The sequence below is a fragment of the Cricetulus griseus genome, chromosome 7 (genome assembly GCF_003668045.3).
Source record: "Cricetulus griseus strain 17A/GY chromosome 7, alternate assembly CriGri-PICRH-1.0, whole genome shotgun sequence".
Lineage (NCBI taxonomy): Eukaryota > Metazoa > Chordata > Mammalia > Rodentia > Cricetidae > Cricetulus > Cricetulus griseus.
In genome coordinates, this window is record NC_048600.1 from 50,810,176 (window position 1) to 50,835,488 (window position 25,313).

The 25,313-nt window shown below is 46.2% G+C and overlaps 1 protein-coding gene across 1 annotated transcript; it reads right to left on the bottom strand.

Annotated features, from left to right (window-relative positions):
* Positions 1-6,541: 6,541 nt before the first annotated feature.
* On the bottom strand, positions 6,542-7,498 carry LOC100767429 (rRNA/tRNA 2'-O-methyltransferase fibrillarin-like protein 1). Its single transcript, XM_027424841.2, has one exon. The coding sequence runs from the start codon at positions 7,496-7,498 to the stop codon at positions 6,542-6,544; it is 957 nt and encodes a 318-aa protein (XP_027280642.1).
* Between the last annotated feature and the right edge of the window lie 17,815 nt (positions 7,499-25,313).

Below are 25,313 nucleotides of genomic sequence, written 5' to 3' on the forward strand. Positions count from 1 at the left end.
TGCATGTACATATGTGTACCTTGTGCATGCCTGGTAACCAGGGAGGCTGGAAACTGTTGGATTCCCTGGAGTTAGAGATGGGTGTGAGTGCTATGAGTTGAACCCCTGTCTTCTGCAAGAGCAGTTAACTGCTCTTAACCACTGAACCATCTCTCCAGTCCATCTTATTTTTAGTAGTCAATGCCTGTCTGAAGAAAAAGTTCAAATTGATGCCATTGTCCTGACAGTGGCTCCAGGGGTCTAGTAAAACTATGGTATAAAACAACCTTCCTCTTAAAATCCAGTGAGCAGGATGAGAAAGATGAGAGCCTAACTGGGTGAGGATGGTGAAGTGTAGAAATGTTGAGAGTTAACTCAGCTCTCCACATACAAACTACAACCTGCAATTGGAAGTATCTGCTAAAGAGTTCAACAATATACTCGAAGTGTATTTGCTTTGTTCAAAATCAACATTACATGTGGGAAAGAAATATGATTTTTGATACTGGGTGCTATATAAATTTGAAGGCAAGCTGTTTATTGACATTTCTCAATTGAGGGCAATGTATATTAAATAGCTACTGATGGTCTTGCATTTGCAAATTTACTGACCAGGTCTACAGTTTGTAAGTTTCTGTGTTAAGATTAGTTCTTTAGGTTTGGGTGGCTTTTTTTGGGGTGGGTGGGGGGTGTCGAGACAGGGTTTCTCTGGCCTTGGAGACTGTCCTGGAACTAGCTCTTGTAGACCAGGCAGGTCTCAGAACTCACAGAGTTCTGCCTCTGCCTCTGCCTCTGCCTCTGCCTCTGCCTCTGCCTCTGCCTCTGCCTCCTGAGTGCTGGTACTAAATGCCTTTGCACCACCACCGCTGGTGGGTTTGGTGGCTTTTTATGCAGTGTCTTAGACTGGCAGTACTGACTTTGAGCTTTGTTATTGAGATAGGGTCTTGCTCTGTAGCTCAGGCTGGCCTTTGAACCAACCTCAACTCTTCCCAGCTGCCAAACTGACATTTTAAAAGCTAGCATGCAAGAGCACGCTGCTGAGTGAGGCTGGCCTGGGCTAGTCTGGTAGAGGATAAACTTGGAAGAGGAAAACATGTGTTTAGCAGATAATTACCATCTACCCACAGCTCCTCTTTGTGTACCATGTGTGTGGGTCTGAGTAGGCCAGAAGAGAGTCTTGAATGATGTGGGGTGTCCTTTTGTATGCTGTGCATATATGTTTCTCTTACTGGTTTAATAAAATGCTGATTGGCCAGGAGCCAGGCAGGAAGTACAGGTGGGGCTACAAGACTAGGAGAATTCTGGGAAAAGGAAGGTGAGTGAGAGTCGCCAGAGAAACTCCATGTAGCTACCAGGAAGATAGGATACCTGGGCATTCTCCAGTAAGCCATTTTGTTCTCTTTTTGGTGCACAATCCACCTTGTGTAAACCTTTGAGCACCAGCCTACAACCTCACTGCTACTTGGTACACACCGATGCCTGGGCTGGGTTCTCTGGGGCTCTTGGTGGAGTAGCAGACTGAAACTTACCGAGTTCCATCTAGTTCAGTTTACCCTGTAGAAACCATTCTGAAAGGTTTCCCTACACTCCAAGGCAACTCCTGACACTGAGTTCTCAATATTCTGTCGTGGAACTTACTCTGTAGACCAGGGTGGTCTTGAACTCAGAGATCTACCTTACTTTGCCTCCCAAGTGCTAGGATTAAAGGTGTACACTACCACCGAGCATTTTTAGTTCTGCTTCTCATCTTCCTTTTTTATTTCATCTGTTGATGATAGGATGAGAAGATGAAGGGAACATGCACAGCACCAATCATGCCCCAGTTCCTCGATGGACTTGGTCTCCTCAGCCAATTCTCACAATGCAGTAAAATGTCATTTTAGATTAATGTTCTTGCCCATTTCTAGTTTTCCACACTAAAATGTATTCCCCTTAAATTTTTTATTAAGTTGAAGGCCTAGCTTCCAATGAGAAAGCCTAACAGATCAAGGAAGTCATGAGGGTGGGTCTCAAATCCCGTAGGAAGAGGAAGAAATACCAAAAAGTTCTCTTGCTGTGAGAAACAGTAAGGTGGCCCATCCTCAGTGGAGTAGAACCCTCTCAGGAAGCCAAATTTGACCCACAATGCACCTGAACTTGTAAGCTTCCAGAACTGTAATAAAATAAGGACCCATTGTTTAAGTCACCAAGTCTGTGTGTTATTTCAGACATAACTTGTATTCATGACTTTCCAGTTGCTGTGATAAAAACACCATAACCAAAAGTGACTACATGGAAGAGTTTATTTTGGCTAACATTTCCAAAAGGAAAGTTCATAATGAAGGGACAGGGTGGAGTAGAGGGAGGGAGAGGCATGGCAACAGAGGGCCACGCCAAGGAGCCAAGAAATCACATTTTCAAACACAAAGCAGAGAGAGTGAACTATGTGGGATGAGGCTATGAACTGCCAAAGCCTGTCCCCAGTTATGAACTTCTTCCAACAAGATTAGACCATCTCCCCAAACAGTTCCAACAACTGGGACCAAACATTCAAATACTATGGGTACATTTCTCATTCAAACCACCATAAATCTCATCCCGTGATAACTCCCAAATCCAGAGGTCAGGTAGATGGTCATAAACACCGACTCATCCCAACAAATATCCTCTTGGTGTTTTTTTTTTAGGGATGTGGGGGGTGGCGGCGGCGGCGGGGGGTGGGGTGGTAACTACATAAACTTTCTAGCTTCACTGCACCTAATTGTCTTTAAAATGACCAGTTTGAGGGGAGGTGAAGAGATGGCTCAGTGATTAAGTTTCTACTGCTCTTGCAAGGGATCTTAGCATCCTTGGCAGGCATCCCAACCTCCGTAACTATTAATCTATTGTTACATGGCCTTATCGTACTGGAGAATGCCCGGTGTCCTATCTTCCCAGTAGCTACATGGCATCTTTCTGGTGGCTCCTCTCTGCCTCCTCTCCCCAGAATTCTCCTTGTCTGGTAGCCCCACCTATACTTCCTGTCTAGCTACTGGCCAATCATTCATCAACCAGTGAAACCCATGTATACAAGGACATTCCCCCATCACAGAAACACATACACATGAATTTTTAAATCTTAAAAATTGCTGGGTTTGGAGATCATATAGCCTGGTGAAATTTTCTTAAGTTCCCTCTAGCTCTTCTGTGTGGGTTATGATGACAGTGACTTGGGCTGTATTTGATGGACTCAGGGTCACTTTTGCAGAAAACATGAATTCTTCACTTGGGCCATAGATGTCTAATGGGGACTGGGACTGGCTGAGGAGGGTTGCCACTTGTCTTCATATTCTCTCTGTCCCCTTTGCTGCCTTAACCTTTGTGTTAGTCTGCTTAGCTCTGCATGCGGACATGTTGATCATTTGGGAAACCTTACCTTGATATATACTTGCCTTGTGTCTCCCCCACTTCTCTCCCTCCTTTTTCTCCTCCCTCCTTGTCTTTCTCCCCACCCCAGCCCACCAAAGCTAAATACACCCACAGCTAAGACTCAGCACCAGACTATGACAAGAATAAAAAGAAGTGGCATCCAAGCTCCTGGGTGATCCCTGCCCATTCCCAGGGATTAATGAATGGTTCCCCCCTTCCTGCCCACGTCTCCCCCTTACTCCTACTCTCTGTGTCTGGAGCTTTCTAGCCCTGGGATGGAAAAGCTCATTTGTGAGCAGAGTCTTCTCTCCTCCATTCTTCAGCCACTAAAAAGCCGTTTTTAATGTGCGACCATTCATTTCTGTGATACTGGTTTTTCTATGTAATGAACATCCAGGCCTGGGCCCTGTGACATGAGGTATTTGGTCACCATGAATAGAGTAGACAAATACACCAAAGGACCCAAACATGACCTTTTTGGAAAACTAAGCCAATGGTTGAACGCAGATGTGGCTCTACATAAATCTGGTACCCAGTGTCTCTATTATCTCTAGGGTGCCTCAGAATTACCTCCCACTGGAGTTAGTATCATCTTTTCCCTGCCTTCCTCCAAAACCCAGCTCCAGCCTCCCTGTGGCCCTCTGTCCTTATTCCTATCCAGTTCTTACCATGCCCTTCCTTTGACCCCCAGTCTATCTAAATTTTGTTGGGATTGCTTTCTTTTCTTTTTAGAGACAGCGTCTCCCTATGTTGCCTAAACTGACCTTGAACGCCTAGATTCAAGTGATTCTCCTGCCTCAGCTTCCAGAGTAAGAGGCTACTGAAGCCAGCCACTATATCTGGATTCAGAGGGATTCTTTAGAAAATGGTTGCCATGCCACTTCTTCCTTAATGGGCTCCATTTCTAGCATCTTCAGATGCAGTCTTTGTAAAGGTTTGTCTGGAGTAGGGGATAACCCACTGCAAGGAGAACAGCTGGATTCCCTGCTCTCTGCCCTGTCCTGGGAGAAATGCATTCCCTGTAGAGAACAATTGAGCTTATTATCCAGGCTGGGCAGGGTCTGAGGAAGACCTGACCCAGTAGTCACTTTCCTTCCATCTTCCCCTATACCTTGAGATTCCATTTCCAGCCTCCACACCTCACCCCAGCTACTCATTCATTGTGGTAGGATTGGAAAGGCAGCTTTTGTAAAGCAACAGGACCAACATAGACTTAGTGAAAATGACATCGATTTTGGAGTCAAGACTGCTGGGGTTTGATTTCCGGCTGTGAGCCTTTGGGAGGGGGAAGGGGAGGAGATGTCATGAGTGAGACCTCTCACCTGGAGCTTCAGCCCTATGACTGTCCCTGGACTTTAGTGTAGGAGTGAGGACATGAGGCTTTATCCTTTTGTTGTTCAAGGAGGTGTGCACTGGAGCAGAGCAGAGCAGACCAAGCCAGATTGGACCCCGAGCACATATTTAAGTGTCCTTTAAAAATTACATTCAAAACTTCCTTGTATATGTGCACGAACATGTACCATGCAGGAATGTGGAGGGCAATCTGGGGAAATTGGTTCTTGCTCCCGCCACCCCCCTATGAGTTCTGGAGATTGAACTCATCATCAGGGAGGGCAGCAAGACCATTTACCTGCTGAGCCATCTTGCCAACCCCACCCTGAGCACATCATTAAGAAGTCAAACCCTCTCTCCAAATACTACATTCCCAGATTACACATGGGTGACCTTGGCAATTGGCAGTGGGGCTTGGGGAATGAATGGAAGCATTTAAGGTCTGCTTGGGGCTTGGGGAGGGGGTACTAGGCTTCAGGACATCCTCAACTCTGTCATTGCTAGTTCTCCTGCTCCTTTGTATTTGTTTTTATTTTTGACAAATTTTGCCAGTCTTTCTCCTTCAGCCTCCCAGGGCTAAGATGAGCTAGTTCTGAGAGCCAGAATCCAATGTAGTGAGCCCAGAATTCCCTTCTGAGAGGAATAGTCCCTGGAAGTGTCTTTGCTGGCTGTTCTGTTGACCCTTGGTGATATCACCTTGGGTATGTCAGACCCAGCACTCCATCTGCTTCCCTGGCTTCTGCTACTGTGAAACCTTAGAAAGGGATAGCCCAGGGAGATGGGGAGAGAACACAGGAGGCCCCAAGACCTGCTTTGTGTGTGCTGATGGAAAAGGGCAGAGGCAAGACAGCACCGGGAATGCCAAAAGTGGCATGGAGATTCTCCCACCTGTGGAAGTTTGGGCAACTGGTATTTGCCTTTGAAAGCTCCATTGCTTCACATGGAACATGTCATGGTAACAAAGTCGAAAAGCTGGAGAGATGATGAAATGTTACAGTGACTGCAAAAAAAAAAAAAGTGAAAAAAAAAAACCCTTATGGCTAAAATTCTGTGTTTGAAGCTAGGTAGTGGTGGCATACACCTTTGATTCCAGTACTGAGAGGCAGAGGCAGGCGGATCTCTGTGAGTTGGAGGCCAGCCTGGACTAAGAGGGAGTTCCAGGACAGCCAAGGACACACAGAAAAACCCTGTCTTGAAAAACTAATTAAAAAAAAAAAAGTTCTATGTTTGAGTTGGGCATTGTGGTAATTCCCACTTACTCAGGATGTAGAGGCAGGAGGATAGAATTGCAAGCTCAGCCAGTACTGCAAGGGAAGATTATGTTTCAGAAAACAAAACACAGCCAGGTCCTTTAATCCCAGCACTCAGGAGGCAGAGGCAGGTGGATCTTCAAGTTCGAGGCCAGCCTGGTCTATGGAGTGAGTCTGGCTTTGAGTCAGCCAGCTTTGGATAGCATCCAATACCCTGCCCTGAAACTATCATGTGACCTGACCGATAGGCGCAGACATTTCCCCAGGAACTATTTCAAAGATCATCCTCAACCCTCGAGCTCTCTCTTTCCTGCTCCTGTGATTAGAAGATTCATGTGTGAAAATGGGACCCCGGGAGCTAAGGCCTGGGGTCATTAGACACCTTGAAGGGGCCCTATACCATCTGTATTAGTTCACCAAGAGTGGAGTGAATTGGTGCAGCTGCAAAACCCAGCCTGGCCTCACAGAGGTTGGTACACTGGGAATTGTTTATTTCATTTAATAGAAAAAAAAAAAAAACACAATAGGACAGGCACAAAGACACAACACAGTCTCGTGGCAGTGCAGGGCACCTTCCTTGGCTTCTGCTGCTGCTACTTGCTGCTGCTTTTGGGAGGGGGCCGGTAAACCCCGACGACCACAGCGTGGTCCCTCTCGTAGGGCTCCAGAGTTAGCTGCTCCTGTGGCTTCAAGTTCTCCTGTTGCAGCTTCCTCACCTCTGAAGCAAACACAGCCTCCGCAGACGCTGTGGAGTCGATGCAGTTGGCCTTGATGGAAATGAGAAAGTGGCCTCCGTTGCGCAGAAAAGTGTGGGCATTCAGCGCCAAGATGCGGGACTGGTCCGGCTGGGCCACGTCAGCGAAGATCACGTCCACCATTCCGATAAGCATGCGGTACTTGAGCGGGTGCCGTGCATCTTCCAGTACCGGGATGATGTTGGTGCGTTTCTTGGCAACGTTGACCAGATCGCGGCCGGCGCGGTGGGAAAATTCAACCGCATAGACCAGGCCATCGGGACCGATGATGTCAGAGACGTGAGAGACAGTGGTTCCCGAGGCGGCGCCCAGGTACAAGACTTTGGACTTGGGCTTGATGTGAATCTGGTCCACGCCGCCCAGGATGGCGGCGGCCAGTTTGGAGCGGAAGGGATTCCACGTGCGGTACTCCTGCTTCTCGCCGTTCTCCACCACCGTGACGCGCTTCTCTCCATACACCGAGACTCCTGGCACCATGTTCAGAGTGACCAGCGCGTCCTCCGCGCCGCGGTAGATGAACACGCCCTCGTGCCGATGCGGTTCCACTGACACGGTGATGCCCTTCCTGCGGCGGCTCTTGTTCCTGGCCTGGCCGCCGCGCCTCTGCCCGCTGCCACCGCGGTCCCTGCTGTCGCCGCCGCCACCGCCGCCGCGCCCCCGGCCCCGGCCGCCACCGCTGAAGCCGCGCGTGCGTGCCCCGAAGCCTCCTTTGCCCCCAGAGCCCGAGTCACCTCCCTTGCCGCCTCCCTTACCGCCACCCCAGCCCCAGCCACCGCGGCCGCCCGCCGGTTTCATGGTCCCGGCAGTTCTCCGGAACTGCCTCGGTGGTTGGGGATCACCGGGGACCCTGGTCAGTTGCTGCGGACCGGGAACAAGTTGGTGGCGGCGGCTGTCCTCAGGATTAGCCGCAGCTGGATGCAGGGGTCCGCGGTGCGCGCATCCCGGGATCCACGCTTTGACGCGGTGACTTGCGTGATTGCATCACAGCCGTTTTCTCGACCCTGTAGTCCCGGAAGCCCCCCTGTTCCACCTGCGCGCAGACGCAACTTGCTCATTTGTAACCCTTTGCCTTCTGTCTCCTCCGGTGCTCTCTGCTTTCCCGGGGACTCGGTTCTTCCCCCGACCCCTCTAGCGGCCTGGTGTGCGTCCCTGTGGCAGGAGAGTGGGAGCGCGCATCTGCTCAGTCCTTGTGTCTCTTGCTTGGCCTTAGGGAATTTATCTGTTTCTGAAGATTTGTTTGAATTGGGACGTGTTTCTAGAACGGTTTGAACCTTGTCATCCCATCTGTAAAACAGAACCCACCTGTGTCCCAGTGCGGTGTAGTCTCAGCTTGTTTCGAATTTTATATTTCTCTTGATCAGCCTTTCTAACTGGGATATAGTTTACATTCAACAAAATGCATTATTAGCTTTTGGTATCTTTAAAATAAAAACGTTGCTCTTGAACATCTGGCTTCTGAGATGGCATGGCTTTGCAAATTGGTAATATATTTCAACAAGGCATTTAAACAGCATACTTACATTCTGACATAATTATTTCTCTTTGAACAATATCCCAAGACATGATTCTTGCAAGACACGATAGCGATTGGGCACTTAGAATGAAAGTGGTGACGATGGCTTTTGGGGTCACCTTCAGGTCACGAAGGCCTGAAGGAGGTGAAGAATGGACCAATCCAAGGGATAATTAAAAAACAGAATTCATAGGAGTTGCTGACACCTTGGCTAAGGGAAATCAGGAGAGAATTTCCTGATTGTTATTAATTATCATTGTGTTGTGTGTCTAACCTGGGACCTTTCGAATGCTAAGGAAGAACTTTCCCTGAGCCACACCTCCAACCTGAGAAAAATTCCTATCCTGAGACTGCCGAAGTATCATTCCTTCCTTGCTGGCTAAGTGCCTGCAAGTCCAAGCTTCCATGGTTCCCTGCTTAGTTTTGCTCTATCAACTGTGCTAAATTTCTTACCCAAGAAAGTGAGTGCTCAGTGTGAATGGGGGCATGCAGGCCTACAAGATAAATCCTATAAAACGTCAGCGTGAAATGAATGGTATGTTTACCCCGAATTTTTGTCTTTGCTTTAAAAACCCAGTCTTTCAATCAAACCTTGAGGAGAGAGGAACCAACAAGCAGCACCAAGGACAGAAACAGACGCCGCGGCACAGTTTTGGCGTCCAGTCAGCACCAGGGACAGCGACCGCAAAGCAAGGTCCTTATAACCCCTCTTGGTGGCTCCCTTAACCTGGACTGCCTTGTAAGTGATGTAAGCAACCATCTGACCCCCCTACTAGTGGAAGTAAATGTCAGGTCCAGAGATTCGGAGTGTACCCGAGGATCAATCAGAACAGGAAGAGGATATTGAATCTCCAGATGTGTACACTGTTAAAACTTGTTCTTTATCCCATCCTCTCCTCTCCCTATCTCACATCCACAGAAATCAAGTGCAGGACTGGTAAGCCCTGAGGATTATGGGGCCACAAGTCTGCATTAGGATACCGACAAAATGGCAGAGGGAGAAATGCACAATTTCTAGGGTAGCTGGCTCATGGAAAACACTCTTATTGCAAATTGAAGAGTGTTCTCCAAAACGAGCTGCATTTGCTGTTTTGGTTATATTTCCTCCAATCAGACCTTGTGATAATAAACTTTTGTGTCTACTTGACTTGGCCATAGAGTGCTGAGATACTCCAGTAATATTAGTCAAATATTACTCTGGGTACTTCTAAGCAGTTTTTGGATGAGAGTAACATTAAAATTGGCTGAGTAAAACAATTGTCCTTCATTGTGTGGGTGAGTTTCGTTTAATCAGTTGAAGGCCTGAATAAAATAAAAGCATAATTCTTCCACAAGGAAGAGAGAATTATGCTACCTAGTAGCCTTTGATCTGGCACACAAGTTCTTCTTATCCAACAACATTTGGAGAAGGATATTAGTTTTGAAGACTAAGGAATTGCCAGAACCCATAATTGCAAGAAAATATATTCATGCATCGTGAATGTTCATGCATGAGAATGCGTGCGCGCGCGCGCGCGCGTGTGTGTGTGTGTGTGTGTGTGTGTGTGTGTGTGTGTGTGTGTGTGTGTGTGAGCCATCATTTCCCTACAGATTCTGGTTTTCAGAAAAATCTATAGACCCTGCAGGGAAGACTTGAGTGACATGGTCCAGACGGAGATGATGCCAAGAAGCGTCCGCAGAGCTCGGAGGAAGAAGGCAGATCAGATAGGAAGGACATATTAACAAGCAGATAGATACTGTGGGTGGCTGAGGGGCAACTGGTCCTCTTAGGAATGGTGTGGGAAAGAAATGATGTGGGGCTGGCTGTGGGGCTGGGAGGTTAATCCACTGCTTGCCCTTCTCGGTCATCAGGAATGGGTTGGGACATTATTTGCCACCCTTCAGATTGCTCTCATTTATGCTTCAGCAAGCTCCAAGGTGATGCAGTGACCCTGAGTCATGTGAGATGAGGGGCTGCCCTCCCCCTTACCCCTACTACCTCCAGCCTGTGAGGGAGCTGGCCCCTTTACTAGGTGTAACACTTAGGAAAGTGGCAGCACAGCAGAGCTGGCCCTGTTGACAAGGGCACAGGTGAACCAACCCTGAGAATATGAGCATGGACCTAGCCCCACCCCTCCTCTGCAATATGGAGGCATGGCTGGGAAAAGACGCCCCCGCCCCTCACCCATCAACACCTAAGGCAGGTAGGAGAGCAGTCCCTGCCCACCAAGGGCTGCAACACTCTGGAGAGCATGCCCTGCATGTTGCCTGGGCAACACAATAGAGTCTACTCAGTTGGTGGAGGTATGGGTGAGCCAGTCCCAATGTTGTGAGCAAGGGAGAGCTGTCCCCATTACTCACCTGTCTTGTGGCAGCATGGGTGGAGGAGATATGCTCTGCACCACCTCCAACCCCCTGTCCATCAAAAACTGAGTCAGGTAGAGGAGCTGGCCTTGGGGCCATAAGAGCTGGAGGGCTGTCACTGCCTCACAGCAGCTATAGCACTGGGGACTGTGGCCCCTATACATCACCTAGGCAACACAGTAAAGGTGGTACTGATGGTATAGGTCATGGAGAACTGACTCTGAGGATGTGAAAGCTGGAGAACTGGCCCCACCCTTTTCTCATTGCTGCAAGGGTGAATTAGCCAGGGCAATGCTGGAGAACTCATGCTGGTGGTGAGGACAGGGGATGGGGAGAACTGTCCAGCTGACCAGCCCTGCAGCTACCCAGGCCCCAAACCAGAGTTATCAATTGGCCCATCCCAAAATTTACCCCATCTATGATCTGCTGGAATACATGAAGGGACCTAACCCACAGACCCAAAGCTGCAGGATCGCCACAACACACGGCAACAACGGGATACGCAAGAGGAGTCCTAGTGAGAGCCCAGCACCAAGACTGTAGCAGAAACCAGGACCTTCAAACCAGACCAATGACACTTTGCAATAAACACTTGCTAGTAAAGATTTGTGGACAAAGGGGTTTACTGCGTGACTCGCTGTGTCACACTGAAGGTTCTATGATGAGATTTTTATTTTTTTCCTTTTTTTCTCTTAAATTTTGTTTTTAATGGGGGCACAGGGTAGGGGTAGAGGTCAGATGCAAAGGGACAGGGAAACAAATAGAATCAAGATGCATGCTGTGGCCGGGCGGTGGTGGCACACACCTTTAGTCCCAGCACTTGGGAGGCAGAGGCAGGTGGATCTCTGTGAGTTCGAGACCAGCCTGGTCTACAGGAGCTAGTTCCAGGACAGCCTCCAAAGCCACAGAGAAACCCTGTCTCAAAATATCTCCCCACAAAAAGATGCATGTTGTGAAAGATGCATTGAATACATAAAAATAAAGTTTTAAAAAATGTCCTTTGTCCTTTTGTGGAAGGATGTTGGTGGCCTCAGTCTTGTGCAGGCAATCACACACAGCTACAGTGAGGGCAACAGCCTTGTCATATTCAGAAGTCAGCATCCCACAATATGTCATCCCGTTGTTGGCGCCCACATTCTTCCACCCTTTCGCTGGCTCACACATTCTTTCTGCCCTCTCTTTCACAATGTTTCCTTGGCCTTTGAGGGCGGGATGTAGAAGTCCCATTTAGGGTTTAGCATTCAATGGTCACTCATTCTCAACACAAGGACCAGTTATGAGTCTTTGCAGTGTCACCCACTGCAAAAAGAAGCTTGTCTGAGCAGAGCCGACAGGAGCAGTAATAAATAACAACAAATGTAAATATTTAGAAAGCAGTTTTTGGGGCACATAATGTCTATTGAGAAAACAATAGCAGTAGCTGCTGTGGAATAAACCTTCCTTTTTAAATAGACAAAGAGGGAGAAATGCTGTGGAACAATCCTTTAGTACACTATGAATATGTATTACTCTCATAGGCTAATGAAAGCTGATTGCCAATAGCCAGGCAAAAAGTATTGGTGGGGTGATCAAACTGAAGGTACAGGGAGAAAGGAGGGCAGAGTGAGACTTGGGAAGAAACACAGAGAAGCAAGATGAACGTGCTATGCTAATAAAGGTCCATGTAGCAGGGTGTAAATAAGGAATATGGGTTAATTTAAAATGTAGGAGCTAGCCCGGTGTTGGTGGTGCACGCCTTTAATCCCAGCACTCGGGAGGCACATTCAGGCGGATCTCTGGGAGTTCAAGGCCAGCCTGGTCTCCAGAGCGAGTGCCAGGAAAGGCTCCAAAGCTACACAGAGAAACCCTGTCTCAAAAACAAAATAAAATAAAATAAAATAAAATAAAATAAAATGTAGGAGCTAGGGGGCTGGAGAGATGACTCGGTGGTTAAGAGCACTGCCTGCTCTTCCAAAGGTTCTGAGTTCAATTCCCAGCAACCACATGGTGGTTCATGACCATTTGTAATGAGATTTTGTGCCCTCTTCTGGCCTGCAGGCATACATGCAGGCTGAACACTCTACACATAATAAATAAATAAATCTTTTTTTAAAAAATGTAGGAGGTAGTTAGTAATAAGCCTGAGCTATTGGCCAAACATTTAAAATTAATATAAGTCTCTGGATGCTAATTTGGAAGCAGCTCCTGGGATGGGAAAACTCCAACTACAAGTAGCTTCCCATTGCCTCTCCAGCCATGGGATTTTGATCACACTGACAGTATCAGATGTTAAATGCAATCAGAAAGCAGGTTACCTCATATCAGACTTGACACTATTGCACCAGTGGGCACATTTTGACTCATTGATGGTGTTGTATATAGGCCTTTTCTACACTGATTGAAATGATCATGTGTTTTTCTATCCTTAACTCTATTCGTGTAGTGAAATACACTTAGTGATTTGTGTATATTCAACCAACCTTGCATTTCTAGAATGAAATGAACTTGGTTATGGTGTATGTTCTTCCTAATATATTCTTTTTTGGGGGGAGGGGTTGAGATAGGGTTTCTCTGTGGCTTTGGAGGCTGTCTTAGAACTAGCTCTTGTACACCAGGCTGGTCTCGAACTCACAGAGATCCACTTGCCTCTGCCTCCCCAGTACTGAGATTAAAGGCTCATGCCATCACCGCCCGGCTTTAATATATTCTTGAATTCAATTTGTATTTTTTTTCTGAGATAGAGTTTCTCTGTATAACCTTGGCTGTCTTGGAACTTGCTCTGTAGACCAGGCTGGCCTCAGAGATCTGCCTACCTGACTAGAAAGTGCTGAGATTAACGGCTTGTACCACCACCACCTGGCCAATTTGTAAGATTTACTGGGAAATTTTACAACTGTTTTCATCTGGGGAATTGGTCTATAATTGCACTGAGTAGTTTTATGTCAACCCAAATCAAACTAGCATCATTTCAAGGGAGGAAACTTCAATTGAGAAACTGTCTCTGTAAGATCAGGCTGTAGGCAAGCTTATGGGGCATTTTCTTAATTAGTGATTGAATTGGGAGGGCCCAGCCCCCTGTGGGTGGTGCCAACTCTGATTCATGGTCCTGGGTTGTATAAGAAAGTAGGCTGAGCAAGCCGAAAGGTGCAAGCCAGTAAGCAGCACGTGGCTTTTCCATCAATTCTTGCCTTCAGGTTCCTGCTGCGTTTGAGTTCCAGTCCTGACTTTCTTTGATGATGAACTGTGATGTGGAAGTGTAAGTAAAATAAACCCTTTCCTCTCCAAGTTGCTTTTTGTCATGGCGTTTCATCACGGCAAAAATGTCCTAACTAGGGCAGAAACTGGTACGAGGTTCGTGGTGTGTTGCTGCAGCAGATATGGCATGTGTTTGGGGGAGGATTGTGGAAGAACTTTGAGCTAGGAAGGCCACTGAGTGTTCAAAGCCTAGTGAGCTGTTATGAGGACACGGGGTTTGATAATGCTGAGAGCAAGGCAGAGGATGAAGGCCTGCCTTGTGACGTTTCAGAGGGAAGAAAAGCTGTTATTTTCAGGGCCACTTGATATTTTGAATTAGGAATCTGTGTTTCTGGTCAGCCGAGATTGAAAAATCAGCCGTGACTAAGAAGAGACCAGTTCGTTGAGATGAAATCTTTTGGAAAGTGTTTTCTCAGGGTGGGAACACAGAGGCTGTGTTCCAGAGACAGCCAAGCTTGTGCCTTGGGTTGGCAGCTGAACTTGGTACTGTGCGAGTCAGCCAGGTGCTGCTGGTTTTGAATGCATGAAGGTCATGGAGAGCAGCTGTGCACTGTGGACTAGGACTGGAGTTCCTAAAGAGAGCCCGAAAGCCCAGGAGAAGCTACAGGTGAAAGTGCAGTCTAATTATGGTAGAAGGCCCCACCATTTTGGAGATGTCAATACCATGGGCGTGAACACCAAGAACAGTAGTAGCCGCAAGGTGCAGCTGGCCTGATCCTAGAAAACAAACTATGGAGGTGTTGCAGAGGGAGGATCCAGAAAAGTGGCCCAAGCTCTCTGGAGGAGCCCGGGAAAGTGTGAGTGAATGCCAGACATTTTTGGTTTTGGTTTTGGTTTTGCTTTTTTTTTTTTTTTTTTTTTTTTTTTGAGACAGATTGTTCTGTCCTGGCACTTACTCTGTAGACCAGGCAGGCTGGCCTCGAACTCACAGAGTTATACCTGCCTCTGCCTCCAGAGTGCTGGGATCAAAGGTGTGTGCCACCACTCTCAACTGTGAATACTGGATATTTGACACTGACTTATTTATTCTGTTAGAGTTGGTTTTGCTTTGTTCAGATTGTGACTGTGCCCTGGTCTTCCCTCTTGGAACAAGAAAGTTTTTAACTTATTTTTTATTTTTACAGGAGCCCACAGCTAAGAGACTTTGAACTTTTAAAGAGACTTTGGATTTTTACAGTTTAGAATTTTTAAAGACTTTGGGACTTTTAAAAGTTAGGAATATTTTATATTGTGATGTTTGTTAATATGTGACCTTGGAGATGAACAAGAAAGGAAAAGTTTGATTAAATAGTGATGTGTTTGTGTGTTAAAGTTGATAAGAGGTCAATTGTGTTGGATAGTTTTATGGTAACTTGACACTAACTAGAGTTAGCTGAGAGAAAGGATGCTCAAAAAGAAATTACCTCTGTACGACTGGGCTGTAGGCAAGCCTGTAGGATATTTCTTTATTGGGCTGGTGGTCCTGGATTCTATAAGAAAGCAGGCTGAGCAAGCCCTGAGAAGCAAGCAGCATCCCTCCATGGCCTCTCTCTGCTCCTGCCTCCAGGTTCATGCCCTGACTTCCCTCAGTGAAGGACTGTGATCTGGAAGTATAAGCAAAATAAACCCTTTCCTCTCCAACTTGCTTTTTGTTATACTGTTTGATTACAGCAATAGAAACTCTGACTAAGGCAGTAATTTTCTTCTTTGTTGCAGCCTTGTCTAGTTCTGGTGTCTGGGTCAAAGTGCCTTTGCAGGATGGGTTTGGTCATGTTCTTTCCATTTCTATTTCATGGAACAGTTTGAGTAATACTGGTGTTAGCCTTAAAAGTGTAGTTGAGCCAGATGTGGTGGAAGACGCCTTTAATATCTGCATGCAGGAGGCAGAGGCAGGTGGAGTTGAAGGCCTGCCTGGTTTACATAGAAAAATATGTCTCAAAACAAAACAAAGTTTGGTGGAATTTGATTGACCTGGACTTGGACCTGAACTTGTCTTTTAAAATTATATTAACTTACACTTATTTATTTAGTGTGTGCTTGTGTGAGTGTGTGAATGCGTGCGTGTGTGCGTGCGTTGCAACCCACCAGTGATCAGTGCTGAGGAGTTGAAGTTGAACTCAAGATTCAGCAGAATGTGTTTCTAGATAATTGCTGCTCAAGACACCTTTATCAGGCCTCTCTGGAGCTTTTATTCCAAGACCACTCAGGGTTCAAGGCAGGGACAGAGAAGCAATGGAAAACAGAGCAGTTCTCATCACTCTCCCCAGATGTGCTCTGGAGGCAGAAATCTCACAGCCAAAGGTGACTGTCTGAATGATGGCTTGAACATGCCAAACTGGGGAAGGAAACTTTTTTTTTTTTTTTTTAATCCATAGCATTCCTTAGGCAGGTGAAGGCATTCATCCCAGGAGAATAAACCAAGATCTAAGGGAGTAGAGTTCACACCACAGGGTAAAATAGGAAAGGGTGTGTGTGTGTGTGTGTGTGTGTGTGTGTGTGTGTGTGTGTGTGTGTGTGTGTAGGCTACTTGTGTGTGTGTCTGCACTTATGTGCCACAGCATGCATGTGAAGGTCATACATAGGTCAACTTGGCCAAAAACCAAAACCAGAAAGAAGAAAGCATTGCTGTTTCAATTTTACTAAGAAAAGCCCCAGGCCGGTCGGTGGTGGCACATTCCTTTAATCCCAGCACTCAGGAGGCTGAGGCAGGTGGATCTCTGTGAGTTCGAGACCAGCCTGGTCTACAAGAGCTAGTTCCAGAACGGCCTCCAAAGTCAAAGAGAAACCCTGTCTGGAAAAAAAACATAAACAAAAACAAAAGCCCCTGGAAAAGCTGTTGCTGCGATTGATGCATAACACACTACTATTATTGGTATATATATATATATACATATATATATATATGTATATATATATATATCTTATTTGAATTTTTGGAAACTTTAGCTATGCTGTCAACTTTGGAAAAAAGTATCCCAGTTTACCGTGTTGAGTTGGCATTGTATAGAAATTAAAGGCCATATTGGTCTACAAATGTTGAACTTAATTTTTTTTTCCATTTGTATAGGGGTAACGCACTGTATTAAATATGTAAGGTCTTATCTACGTGGGTTTGATTACAAAAACTAATAAAGTATTCTCTAAATAAAAATAAAGCCCCAGGCTTGTAGCCATGGCTCAGAGAGAATAGATACACTTAGAACCAAGCCTGATGACCTAAGTTGGATCCCAGAACCAATGCCCAGCTTGTTTTGTTTTTTATTTTTTCTTTTTTCATCAGCAATGTTTTCTTACAGAGTTTCTTGGTTTTGATATTTAAAACAGTCTCACTATGTAGTTTGGCTATTCTGGAACTCAACCTTTAGAAATCTACCTGCCGAGTAGGGTGGCACACACCTTTAATCTCAGCACTCAGGAGGCAGAGGCAGTCAGATCTCTGTGAATTCAAGTCCAGCCTGGTCTACAGAGCGAGTTCCAAGACAGCCTCCAAAGCCACAGAGAAACCCTGTCTCGAAAAACCAAAAAAAAAAAAAAAAAAAAATCCTAAATGCTGGGATTAAAAGCGTGCAGGCCACCATGTCTAGCTTCTCAGTGATTATTTTTAATTTTATTTTTTAATGAGTACTCGTGTTTTGCTTCTTCATATGTGTCTATGTACTGCTTGTTTGCCTGGTGCCCCTGGAGTCCAGAAGAGGGTGTTGAATCCCATAGAACTGGAATTACAAATAATAGTGATCTGGGGCTGGAACCCAGACCCTCTGCAAGAGCAGCTAGTACTCTTAACCACTCACTCTCACTGGTTGTTGGGAATGTTTCAGTTATTTTAATCTTCTTTAAGTGATAAGGTATCTAAAAGTTTACCCATTTCTACTAGATTTTCCAGGTTTTTGGAATATAAATTTTCTCTCCCCCCACCCAAAGGCAGGGTTTCTCTGTGGCTTTGGAGACTGTCCTAGAACTAGCTCTTATAGACCAGGCTGGTCTCAAACACACAGAGATCACCCTGCCTCTGCCTCCTGAGTGCTGGGACTAAAGGCGTGCCCACCACCGCCCGGCATATCTTTCCATATTTTTCACATCTAATTTTATTAATTTTGATCTTACTTTCCTTTTAGTTATTTTGGCTAGGAATTTGTCAATCTTATTCATTTTTCCAAAGAGCCAAACCTTGATTGATATACTGATCTATATATTATTCTTTTATTCTCTAGTTCATTTCTACCCTGGTCTTTATTGTTTTTTGCCATTTGTTGCTCTGGTGTTGCTTTCCCAGGACCTTGAAGTACAAGATGGTAGATGAGCATGTGGTCATGGCTGCAAATGTTTCTCTTATAATTGTTTTATCCTTATCCCAAAGGTTCCCGTAGGTCATGCTTACATTTTCATTCAGTTCTAGAACTTTTAAATCTGCCTGATTTCTTCCCTGACCACAAGGCATCAGACCATATTGCTCAGTCCCTGTGTTTGTGTAGTTTCTGCAGGGTTGGTTTATTTATTTTTTCATTCTTTTTTTTTTTTCTTTTTTGGTTTTTCGAGACAGGGTTTCTCTGCGTAGCTTTGGAGCCTATCCTGGTACTCGCTCTGGAGACCAGGATGGCCTCAAACTCACAGAGATCTGCCTGCCTCTGCCTCCCGAGTGCTGGGATTAAAGGCGTGTGCCACCAACGCCCGGCCTGTTTATTATTATTTTTTATTGATTTCCAGTTTTATTGAACTATGGCCTGATAAGATAGATGAGATCATTTCAATTTTTTTTTTCTGAGACAGGGTTTCTCTAGTAACCTTGGCTATCCTGGAACTCACTCTGTAGACCAGGCTGGCCTTGAACTCACAGAGATCTGCCTGTCTTTGCCTCTTGAGATTAAAGGTGTGTGTCACCATTGCCCAGCTTCAATTCTTTTATATTCAGTAAGACTTGATTTATGGCCTAGAATATGAGCTGTTTTAGAGAAGATCTCCATGGGCTCCTGACCACTGAGCAACAACATGTATACAAGATGTAGAAATGCACTTAGAATCAGCTATAGCCCCTTGATATATTGCCATGGATGACACACATAAAAACAGCCAAACTGCTGAGGAATAAACTATGAATGTAAAAATTAATTAGGGCACATATGGAAATAGCAAGTGAGTGAGATAATGGAAAGAGACAGACAAAGAGGAGAAGGGAGTCGGCGCAGAGACCCGAAGAGAAGGAGGGGCCTGGAGAAGAATAAAATGAGAAGATAAAGGAGCAAGAGACTAGAAAACAAAACAGAAGGAAAACAACAAAAAAGACTTCCTGCAGGAAAAAAGTTCCCCAAAACTTGAGACAAAGTGTAAGGGAATAAAAAATATAAAATTTGTAAACCAGCCAGGCTTGGTGTCACACACCTTTAATCCCAGCACTCTGGAGGCAGAAGCAGTTAGATCTCTTGATTTCGAGGTCAACCTGGTCTACAGATCTAGTTCTAGGACAGCCAAGGTTACAGAGAAGCCCTGCCTTGAAAAAAAAAATTAACCCAATAAGGCAAAGTCAACATACTGTAAATGTAGAGTGATGTGGAGGTAACATGGGGGCACAAAAAAGAGACCAGAGAGGGGAGAAAAAAATTACCCCCACTGCCCTGGCCAGCAGGGCAGCAGCGAGAGCCCGAACCTCAAAGGACCTGGAATGAAGGGACAAGAGACACAAAGGAACGGACAGCAAGATAGGATTTCTGATCAAGCTGCAAATTTTTATTTAGAGACCTTATGTAGTGGTTGAAGGGGGAAACTTTTCGGGGCGGGGATTCATCACAGAGAGGTCATTTGCCTGGTATGTGAGTCCTTGAAGGTAGACAGGATGTCAGGAGGGCAAGCAAGGTGGAGGGTTTGGGGGGGGTGCAGGTGCAGATAAAGCAGGTTGCTAGCAGGGTGAAAAAGGTCGCAGGAGGAAGGGTTGCTAACCTGACTGTGGAATGTTTGCTATCAGCTATTCCTGTTAGCCCAGGTTCTGCTTGTTTGGGGAAGGGGAGAGGTAGATTGGGACTGAAGGCAGCCGTTCTTCCAGCATAAGAGGCTACTCCAAAAATGCTGGCAATCTTTTACAAGAGGTCCCATACAACAGTGATAGCTCCTGGCACCCCACATAAAAAAATTACAGTAACTACCTTAGATGAATGCACAAAGGGGAATAACCAAATCATTTATATGAGTTTTAAGAACTCCAGTGATTGGTGTTAGAAAAACTTTTTCCTGGATCCCTAAAACTTGGAGACTGCTAGCTGCATGCATGAGTGGGGAGGGACTAGTTGAGCTAGTGGACTCTTCTTGATGTATGCTGATGATGAATGGGTATTAGACAGATGTCTGATTCTTCCGGGACTGGCTTCACAGTGGTCCTTTTTGCTTTCTGCACACCAAGGGCCTCTTCTGGCCACAGTTGATTTTGTATTCTGTAGTGTGGGCAGAATCTCATTCTCTGGAGACCCCTGGAACATATACCCAGGGTGGCCACTTCAGCTGTGGGCTGTCTCTCAAGTGCTGGGAGTGTGGGAAGCACCACTGTACTGAGACCAGTAGCAGCTTGAGGGCCCGCCTTTGTTCTTCCAAGTTACCTGGGTATTAGTCCCCCTGCTAGAGGGATGCAGCTGTGGGTTTCAAGTGAACCCCTCCCGCCTCCAGCTCAGAGTTATCAGGTTCTGCAGCAAAGAAAGACAGCCCGGCTGCCCCAGGGTCTGATCCATGCTCCCTCTCAGGCTTGGAGCTCTCCGACTGAAGGGCACTTGTCAGTTTGTGAGATCTGTTCCTGGCCATTGAAGGTGAGGTTCTCTCCCTATGCTCTCATCAGCCTGAGCCAGGCTCTTGTTGCCTGCACTCCTGAGCTCACCAAGGTCCAGACTTTCTGCTCTCCATAACTGCTTCTCTGAACCGTCCATCACTAATGGGCTAGGGCAGGCCAAATTGAGGCTCCCCAGCCTCATCTCATTCCCCTAAGGCTGCTGAGTTTGGTTCTATTTTCAAGTTTTTTACTTATCTTACAAGGTTACAAGTTTCTTACAATTCATGCATAGTGCTTTAGTTGATCTTTCCTCAACCCTCCACTCACCTCTCACCAACTCCTCCCCATAGATAAACCCTTCCTCCTCCTCCTCCAGGGCTCCTCCCTCTACTTTCTTTTTTTTCCTTTTTTAAAAATTTAAATTAGCAACCAGCTTCTTTTACATGTCAATCCCAGTTCCCTCTCCCTCCTCTCCTCCCCTGCCCCACACCCTGTCCCATCCCCTTTCTGCTCCCCAGGGAGGGCGAGGCCTTCCATGGGGATCTTCAAAGTCTGTCACATCATTTCCTCCCTCTACTTTCATGTGATGTGTGTCCTGTTATCTTTTCTACTCCATTTTCTGGAAGTCTCCCTCCCCCTTGGGCCCCTTTCTAGTTTCCTGGCCTTTCCATATACCGACTCCTTCATAAACACACATATCCAAAGTTAGACTCTAGGATCCTCATATGAGACAGTACATGCAATGTTGATCTTTCTGAGTATGGATTACCTTATTATAATAGCTTCCAATTCCATCCATTTTCCTGCGGGCTTTATTTTTCTTTACTGTTAAATAAAATTCCATTATGTGTCTTACCACATCTTCATTATCCGTTCACCATCTGGGCCGGTTTTGTTTCCTTGTTATTGTGACTAGAGTAGCAATAACCATGAATGAGCAAGTGTCTCTGGCAGACTGAAGTCCTCTGGGTATGCCCTGGAACCTTGGTTACAGGAGACGGTCTTTCAAGATGGTGTCCTGCGTCTCTGTCCTAGAGATACAGTGTTACAAGATGGGATTTCTGTCCTCTGGAGACTTTGTCTCACCGAAACCTGCAGCTGGTTTTGAGGCTCATGAGGGCTGTGGCTTGTTGTGAGGGTAGGACTGCCCAGGTTTCCTGGGGTTTCCTATCGGCTAAGGTTTTTTAACACCCTCTCAAGGCTGCTTGGCCTGCAGCTCCGAGTGGTGGTGCCTCTTTTCTGCTCTTTCCAATATTCTTCTTCCTTCATGGGTTTCTGGAAACTTCCCTCTGTTTCTTTTTATTTTTTTTAAACAATTTTTTCTTTGTAAGAATTTACTTTTACGAGTGTTTGCCTGCATGCCGTGTACCAATGTGCACGCAGTGCTCGTGGAGGCCAGAAGAGGGCGGCAGAGTCCCTGGGACTAAAGTTATGGAGGGTTGTGAGTTGCCATGTAAGTGCTCCGACTTGAACTCCTGTTTTTTCTACAAGATCAGCCAGTGCTCCTAACTAGTGAGCCATCTCTCCAGCCCTTTTGTTTATGATTGAGACAGGATCTCACTGTGTAGCACTGGCTAGCCTGAGATTCCCTATGTAGACCAGGCTTGCCCTGAACTCAGAGGTCTGCCTGCCTCTGCTACTCACGGGGATTAAAGGTGTGTACCACCACTCTTTGGTTTAAAGTTTATTTTTTTCTTATCTTTCTGTCACCAAATCTCGTCGAAGCAGCCTCTAGTCTGCCACCTGATGCTGCTAATCAATCTTTGTTGTGGAAGTACTTTATACTCACATATAGATACAGAGTATATATTGGCCAGCTAATGAAAATGAGGTTCGAGCCAGGCGTTGGTGCCACACGCCTTTAATCCCAGCAGAGGAGAGGCAGAGGCAGGCGGATCTCTGTGAGTTGGAGGCCAGCCTGGTCTACAGAGCGAGTTCCAGGACAACCTCCAAAGCAATACAGAGAAACCTTGTCTCGAAACACCCCTCCACCCCCCCCCAAAAAAAGAAAGAAAATAAGGTTTACAAGAATATGATCTTGTAGTTCATCATGGAGAAAATAATAATAATAATAATATTATTATTATTATTATTATTTGCTTTTCGAGACAGGATTTCTCAGTGTAGCTTTTAAGCCTGTTCTGGAACTCACTCTCTTGACCAGGCTGGCCTCAAACTCAAAGAGATGCACCTGCCTCTGTCTCCTGAATACTGGGATTAAAGGTGTGCGCCCTCATCACCTGGTTTGGAGCAACTATTAAAACAGGCGTTGGTGGCGCACGCCTTTAATCCCAGCACTCGGGAGGCAGAGGCAGGCGGATCTCTGTGAGTTCGAGACCAGCCTGGTCTACAAGAGCTAGTTCCAGGACAGACTCCAAAGCCACAGAGAAACCCTGTCTCGAAAAACCAAACCAAACCAAAACAAAACAAAACATTCATTAGTTGGACATTCATAATGACCCTGTGGACCATAGCTACGTGGCTGACAATGAACAGCTTTGTAACAGTTACAAATTTCTGTAAGTCTGCTACTCCCTCAAAATATACAAAGCAAAGTTGCCCACTAGTTAACTAAATGAAGAACAGTCAAATTTGAGAAGCTCAGTGAGAAAACCTAATCACTTCTTCCATCACAGGAATGAAAGTCGGACAAAACACAATGTGTAAATGTGAGAATATAAAAGATATTCAAGTTCAGTGAAAAATTCCCATAATGGACATTTGGCTTGTTTCTAGTTTATTATGGCTGGGGCAGCTGCGGTCAGATGCTCTTGACCCCACCCCCTCACTTAAGCTTATTCATTTCTTTGTATGACTGTGATTAGACCTGATGATAGCCATCTTGGTATGTGTGAGAAGGTGTGCTCATTCCATTCACAGCAGCCTCGTGACTGAGAAAGGCATCTGTTAGGAATAATGCAGAGTGAGCTGGGACCGAAGGCGGCGGGTCCCTGGTCCTGGGCCAATGATGGACAGGGTGTGTGGGTGGGTGGGGTAGTGGGGGCGAGGTGAAGTAGTGGGTTGCAGGGTGGATGAGGAAACAGAGACCTGTAAGACGTGGCTCACAGTGAAAGTTTTATAGAGGAAGATGTAAGAAAATAAGGTAAAGTGACAGAGATGGGACAGAAGAGGGGTGGGGCGGGGGTGGGGATGGGGAACAGGAAAGGTCCTGTCTGCTCTCCAGAAAGACCGTGGGGTGGGGGGGAGAACAGAAGTGGGGTGGAGCCTTTCTTTCAAAGATCCAGGGTACATACACCTGCCATGCGCAGGTAGGTGAGAGGCGGGGTCAGGTTTGCCTGGATTACAACAGCATCTTTCCCTATACTCACTGGCAATGCATGTATCTTATCTGGAAATTTCCTATTTTAAAGTCCTCACTTGCATCTTTGCGGAGTTGCATGGAATCCATAAAGATTGTTGCTAGATATGCTATGTAAATATTCTCGATTTTCTACCATTGTGTGCCTTGTCTTTTTTCTTGATACTATCTAGTCCTTTGATCCACAGAATTTTAAATTTCAATGAAGTCTAACTTTTTTTTTCTTTTGGGTTGGCATCATATTACAAAAACAATTCCCTAATCTAAAATTGCCAGAGACCTGCTTCTTCGGGAGAAGGTGGGGGAGGGTGGGGGGAGGGTACCAAAGAGGATTTGTGGCGGCAGTGCAGTGGGAGGGGGGGAGGAGGCAGACACAGACTGAGGGTGAATTGGGAGAGCTGCCAGGGGCTTTTAAGTGAGGAAAGATTACACCTTTTATACTGTAGAGTTGCACATAGGATTAAATAGGAGACAAGGGGCATGTGAGCTGGGGTGTGGCTGGAGATCAGGGATTGAGGAAGCTAGCATTGACTTGACCAAAGGCAGCAGTCATGTTAATGAAGGGCCACAAATTGCTCTTCCTAGAAATAAAAAGAATGTCTACTTTATCAAGCAGGAACTTTCCTCAAGCCCCCACGGGAACTGAGACCTTTATCCAAATGCCTGACCTTGGGAAAAGCACTTCTGGGGAGCAGACACTATACAATTTCTTAGTCTTACTATTTGGGCTTGTTCCCCTCATACTCTCCTAAAGGGAAGGTCCTTATGTCTTTCTTACTCTTTTCCCATTGCACTGGAGCATTCTGATTTCTCTGTATTTAGTAACTGAGCTCTTGCCCTTAAGGGCCTCAGGCTTGGGATCTGAATTGAAATCATTTCATCCTTGGGATCAGGTTGAAGGGACCAGCTCCCCATTTCGGCAGCCATGACAGTAACACATGCTTGCCATAACCTTGTCTTAGTCACTAGAGGTTAGGTTCCTGCCTTGTGACAAGGAACCAATCAGAAATTAGCTGGTGGTGGCACTATGCTTTACGACCCTGGATGTACTTTAGGGACAAGCGCACAGCAATGATGCACAGAGCATAGCAACCACCCTGGGAGGGCCTATGGGCCATAACAACCAGTTGGCCAATCAATACAGGGCAAGCCCTCCAAGCCTGGAGGCACACCAATCCTGAGCCTGTGCATACCCCTAGACACTCCCCTTACGCTGTCCTATAAAGATCTGTACGCAGTGGGTTCCAGCTGTCTTTTGGGAGCCATCCGCCAGGGAGGGTGGGTGAAAGGCCCGAGCTAACATGGGGTTAGCTCGTTAAAAAACAATAAAGCCTCATGCAGTTTGCAGCAAGCTCTCGAATCCGCCTGGTGATTGGGGTGACCGCCGTCGTGGCTTGGGACCCCAGATACCTGAGTTTTCCTGGGGTCTAACAAGGTGTGTCTAGTGATTCTCTAACTTTCCTGCTCTTGGTATAAC